Source organism: Thunnus maccoyii, chromosome 3 (genome assembly GCF_910596095.1).
Source record: "Thunnus maccoyii chromosome 3, fThuMac1.1, whole genome shotgun sequence".
NCBI classification, from domain to species: domain Eukaryota; kingdom Metazoa; phylum Chordata; class Actinopteri; order Scombriformes; family Scombridae; genus Thunnus; species Thunnus maccoyii.
In genome coordinates this window covers 20,924,350-20,930,323 of record NC_056535.1, presented here as the reverse complement: position 1 = coordinate 20,930,323, position 5,974 = coordinate 20,924,350, and the positions used below count along the sequence as shown (strand labels likewise).

Below are 5,974 nucleotides of genomic sequence, written 5' to 3'. Positions count from 1 at the left end.
GTCACCTTCACCAGCTATAAGGTTAAAATACGGCTTATATGTTAAAGCTCTGATAAAAATAATCTAATAGTGTAATGTTGTAGCTATAATATATAATAGATGCCTAACATTCTATATAATGAGTTGTACTCTAGATACTTAAAGTATATCTGGCATGCTGGTAATATTTCTGTACATTTACTTGAGTAAAAATAGTAAATGCAGAACTTTTATTTGTAAATGATTATTTTTTACAGTTTCATTTTGTCTTTTACTTAAGAATCTGAGTACTTATACCACCTCTGACCAAAAGAGATGAAAATGAAAAGTATAAAAAAAAAACTTGTGTTTAATTTCCAAGAGACATTTTAAAAGCTGACATTAATTCATCAAAATAGTTGTAACGAGTAGAAATTACTTCAGACTGAAACATAAACGTTTACATTGGAAATGTTAACATCCTTGCACAGTATGAGTACATGGATGCATTGTACAAGTAATGAGCGGTGCAGCAGCGCCATCTTGCGTCCCGGAAATGCAATAATCCGAGGATGCATTCACATATGTCACTTCCTGTTTAAACATGGCTGCGCACTGACAAATGTGACATTACTTCATCTGCTGAGACATATATGAAACAACGTTAATAATATCATCTGTTCCAGCGAATATAAAACAGGGAAGATTCTGCTTTACTTCGTTCAACGTCCTGAAAGGTATTCCGCCAAATTTGGCTTATTTCTAAACAGATGATACTGTTGCAGTTAGCCGTTAGCAGCAGCTCCGGAGAGCCCCTTATTTCACTATCGATGTGATAAACAGTGTTGGGAGAAGTATTCAAATCCTTTACTTAAGTAATAGTACAAATACAGCAATGTAAAAATGATCTATTACAAGTAAAAGTCCTGTAGTAAAAATACGTAAGTATAAGCATCAAAATCTCTAAGTATTGCAGTAAGAGTAGTGGTTTGGTCCCTCTGACTGATATATTATTATATATGACATCATTAGATACTGAAGCATCAGTATTAGAGCAGCATGTTACTGTTGTAGCTGCTTGAGGTGGAGCTAGTTTATATACAGTTAGCGAGTTTAATCCAGTGGTTCCCAACCTAGGGGTCGGGGTCCCTCCAAAGGGTCACCTCTAATCTTTGATTTTTGATGAAATATTGGATCATTTGAACATTGATTGAAATGAAACCATGTGAGAAGTTAAGAGGGAAAAATCACTATTTGGTGGAGCTGTTAACAACTTTCAGATAGACATCTGAAATGTGACCCTGACTACACACTGCTTTTTGTAAGACGTCAAAAGCCAAAAAGGTTGGAAACCACTGGTTTCATCTTTAATAATGTGTTAAAGATGTTATATGGTTATATTATCCATTGTGTCAAATCTGCATCTGAAAAGTACGTAAACTGTCAAATAAATGTAGTGGAGCAGAAAGTACAATATTTCCCTCTGCAGTGTAGTGGAGTGGAAGTATAAAGTAGCATCAAATAGAAATGCACATGTAAAGTACAAGTATCTCAAAAGACTTTAGTACAGTACAGAGTAAATGTACTTAGTTACTTTCCACCACTTGTAATACATGTGCAACAATATGAGACTTACTGATGTTGTTGTGTATAAGTTAAATATAATATACACTTTGTTTTAAAGGTGACTTTTTGTTTGTTGCAGGATTATTCAGCTAGCATCATGGTCCATCTATGTAAGTACACACTTGGTCCCAGATCGTGTTTTTCTTGTATTACTTAGTTACACATCCCCCTTTTTCTGAAAAACTTATATCTGGCAATGAGAAACCTATAAGGCTGTTTAATAAAACTGTTATGATGGTTTTTCCAAAATCAAAGACTCTTTCATCTAAATGTAAAAATTTTGTCTTTGCTGCACGATAAAAGATTTTTAACCATTCTCAAGTTGCACCCGTATTTCATAATCCAGGTAGCCTGAAATTACATTTCCTTGTGTTTTTTGTAAAATACAATATCAGGACATTATGTAGTGTGAACAAAATAAAAACAATAAAATATTGAAAGGAAACATCAATATACAGTACTGTGCAAATGTTTTAGGCACTAAAAGTAAAGTGCTTTCAAAAATAATGCTGTGAATAGTTTTTATTTATGTATTGCATGATGTATAAGAATCAAACGTCTTAACTGCCTGAAACTTTTGCACAATACTTTACATGCCAATATAAGTGATAATATTCTTTTTATATTGATATTTTAGTTGGTGATGAAGAAATTGAATAGGAAATATGTCATTTTTGACACTTCGTTTGGATCTGGCAAAAGGGTTACACAACTTGGGAAAGGGTTAAAAACTATTAAAAAAAACCTTTTTTTTCCAATTGGTTAGAGGATTTGGGGGATTCTGGAAATACCTTCAATACAGTGTACGTGTTGTGAAACAATTGTTTAATTTTCTGAGTTTTTTCAGTTCTAGGCACAGACTGGTGTTCACATCCTGATGTTTTTGTCAGCAGGTCCTGGCTTAGAGTTTTATCAAGATAAATAAATATAACATCTAAAGTAATACTTTTAGCTACATGTTTCACATGTATTTTGTAAGAAGTATTACATTAAGCATAAGCAGCAGGTATAGAGAGCTTTGCTACACGTTGCTTTCTCAACAGTCAAAACACATTAGCTTTCGAAATGTCATTTGCTGTAGGCATATTTTAAAGAAGAGCCCACTCACTTGTTTTGTCTGGCCAACAGTCCAAAATCCAAAGACATTCAATTACAACTAATACAAAAGGAGCAATTCTTGACATTTGAAAAGATGGAATTATATCATATTTGCCATTTTGCATGATTAAGCAAGAGTAATGAATACTCACTTTTCAAAGTCGTTTCATCTTAATTTTCTGTTGACTAATCAGGTGATCAAGTCATTGCTTCAGCTCTACATGAACATATGATATATTTAAATATACACTCAGTTGCCAGGTTATTAAATACACCTAGCTACAACCATATCATAAATACATTTATTTATTATGTATGTATGTATTTATTTGCACAGTAAAACAAAGCAGCATAACATAGCATAGCAGCAAACACAATAACAAAAGAGAAGAAATAAATTGTGCAGGTGAGAGTTAGAAAACTCCTATACGCTTATGGAAGGAATCTCACCTCATTACTCATTATAAGTAAATACAAAAGCCATGTAATCCACAAAAATAAGCAAACAAGCAACCACAGAATCAAAAATCAAATATAAAGTAGGCAGCATAAATCAAGCTGTCAAAAAGAAATAAAAGAAATAAAATAATGTAATGAGGGTGTGTGTGTTTCAGTGTACGTGGGAGTGTGAGTGTGTACGTGAGTGTGTGAGCGTGTATGCCATTGAGTGCGCACGCTCACTGAAGCACACTTGTGTTAAGTCAACTCGTTACGACAGAGAGAGAGAGAGAGAGAGAGAGAGAGAGAGAGAGAGAGAGAGAGAGAGAGAGAGAGAGAGAGAGAGAGAGAGAGAGAGAGAGAGAGAGAGAGAGAGAGAGAGAGAGAGAGAGAGAGAGAGAGAGAGAGAGGCCATTTATATTCAAATATGAAGTGAAGCAGACTGATGCAAAATTTTTAAAACGAAAATGCAGGTTTGGTATTTGTTTATGTTAAAAATTGTCAGGATCTTGAGCTGATTGAAGAGAGGGGCTGAGCGGTCAGCCCGTCTGCTTACTGTAGCAATTCTGCAAAACTTTTTTTGCAAAATATAAAGCTAACAAAGGTAAGCTTAATCCTACCCTCATAAAGGTTATGATGGTTATGAGAGGTGTTGATTCAACTTTATGGTAAATCAGATCATAAATCAGATCAGACTACATCAGTTTTTGTTTGGTGTACCTAATAAACAGCACCTTTCTAATGCAGACATAAGTACTTTGCAATAAAAGAGAAAAGCAATAGACAGAGTATAAGACTCAAAATTAAAATAAATAACTCTAACCTAAAGCAAGTGGTAATATTGCTCCTCCCCTCACTTCTCTTCCCTCCATCTTGTTCAAAGAAACTGTGAGTGGGGCAGCATGGAATCAATTAATTAATCCATCTGTGGTGTAAACAGGATTTCATGCTGTCAAAATTTGGGTTGCATCTAATTATGAGTTTTAAATCATTGATAAACTTGCCATTTAGTTTCCCAATGAATATAATTATCAATCAGTTCATTATTTTAGCTGTAATAAAAAAAAATCTTCTCAGAAAATGCCTTGCACAACGTAGTTAAGGCCTTTGACAGTACAGTCTTTACTTGGCTAAATGTTGATAACACACAAAATGGAAAAAGCAGGTTATGAACCTTTCACTGATGCAGAGAAGTGTTTAACAATCACAAGATACTCATTTTGTTCTCTCAGTCAATTCTTACTGTCCTTTCATTTCCTTCTGCAGCATCACACCTGCTGAAGAAGTACCACGGGGGGTACGTTGTCATCCGATTTGCTCTTGCAGGCCACAAACAAGCAAACAGACCCTTTTATCGCATTGTGGCAGCATTCAATAAAAGGGCAAGAGATGGTAAATATATAGAACAACTGGGCTCATATGACCCCCTGCCAAACATCTACAACGAGAAACTTGTCAGCTTCAACTACGACCGAATCAAGTACTGGATCGGCTGTGGCGCACATCCCACAAAGCCAGTGGCCAAACTTCTAGGTGTGTATTCAGTGTTGTGTTAACATGTTCTTTTAAGGTGGATCAACATTGCACAATTTTATTTTGTTGACCTGTTCAGAGAATTGTGTTGGTCATAGTAATTTGTTTAATCAAGGAGGTCCATATAGCTTTAATGAGTACCTCCACCTTTTCTGCAATATTCATGTAAAGATATTCTTCTTTGTATTGACTCTTAATTGACATATTTGACTTGCCTCTAATGCATCACTCAGTTGATTTTCCAAAAATCCATAAGTTGGGGTAATGACATGTTTATCATTCAATTAAATTTAGAAGGGCTTCAAGGATTTCAAATGATCTTAAAGAATAAGGCTGCTGATTTTCTATATTTTTCTTATTCTTACTAACTAACTAACTAACCAACAATGAACAATCCTATTAACAAGTATTGTGTGCATCTCTAAAGCCTGATATATCATATTCCTTTGTGCCGTAGAGCTCCATTGTCCAAAAACTACAAAACAAAAACACCGTAGCACTCGGTGATATGTTCCTTCACCATGAAGATTATGGTCACGTCAGTTTGTTTCGAAACTGCTCCGTTTCTGTTCCATTTACAGAGCTTTGCTAGCTTGTTGTGCTATATATCATATCCTCTTGACTTTGTACTACATTGTATATTTCTCAAAGAACTTAGAGACAAAGTCAAGAGGTAGAAAATTGCGAGCCCTATTCTTTAAAATGACAATGTATTACCTAAATATTCCTAAAACATTTTGGCAACCCTGGGCAACGACTCTGTAATGAAAGATGTATTCTTCTCCTCTTATTTCTCTCTTTCTGCAGGGTTGGCAGGGTTCTTCCCTCTGCATCCCATGACGATAACTGAGGCCGAGCGTCGCAGAGCCCAAATGGAGCCAACAGACACAGTGACAGAATCAGAGGAAGGTCCGGAGGAAGGACAGAAGCAGGCTGAAGTGTGAGACTTACAGCTGGGGACTGTGTGTCACTGTCCAGGACAAAAGGATCAGTCACAGTTATTTGGAATGAGAACTGATCAATTTGTTTCCTGACTCGTTGGATGGACCTCTTGTAGCAACTTCAGATATTGCATATTGTACAGTAGTTCTTGTTTCTTCAATGGTCTCTGTGAACTATTCATATTAAAAGTGATGTTTCATAAAATTCAAAAGGTTCGGGTTATGTTTATTAGTGTGGAGTGTTATAACAGTCATTTGTTTGTATTTACTGACTTATGTGACTTCATTTAAGTATTTCAATATTATTGCATTTTTGAGTTGAGGTGCCATTGAGGTGTCATTTATCATTAAATGGATGATAGATGAAGAATGCAAAGAAA

The 5,974-nt window shown here is 35.3% G+C and overlaps 1 protein-coding gene across 1 annotated transcript; it reads left to right on the top strand.

Annotated features, from left to right (window-relative positions):
- The first annotated feature begins 533 nt into the window (after positions 1–533).
- On the top strand, positions 534–5,974 carry mrps16 (mitochondrial ribosomal protein S16). The gene is made up of 4 exons (XM_042401025.1): positions 534–695; positions 1,664–1,694; positions 4,387–4,653; positions 5,461–5,974. Exons 2-4 carry the CDS (start codon positions 1,682–1,684, stop codon positions 5,595–5,597), a joined length of 417 nt encoding a protein of 138 aa, XP_042256959.1. The 5' UTR covers positions 534–695; positions 1,664–1,681; the 3' UTR covers positions 5,598–5,974.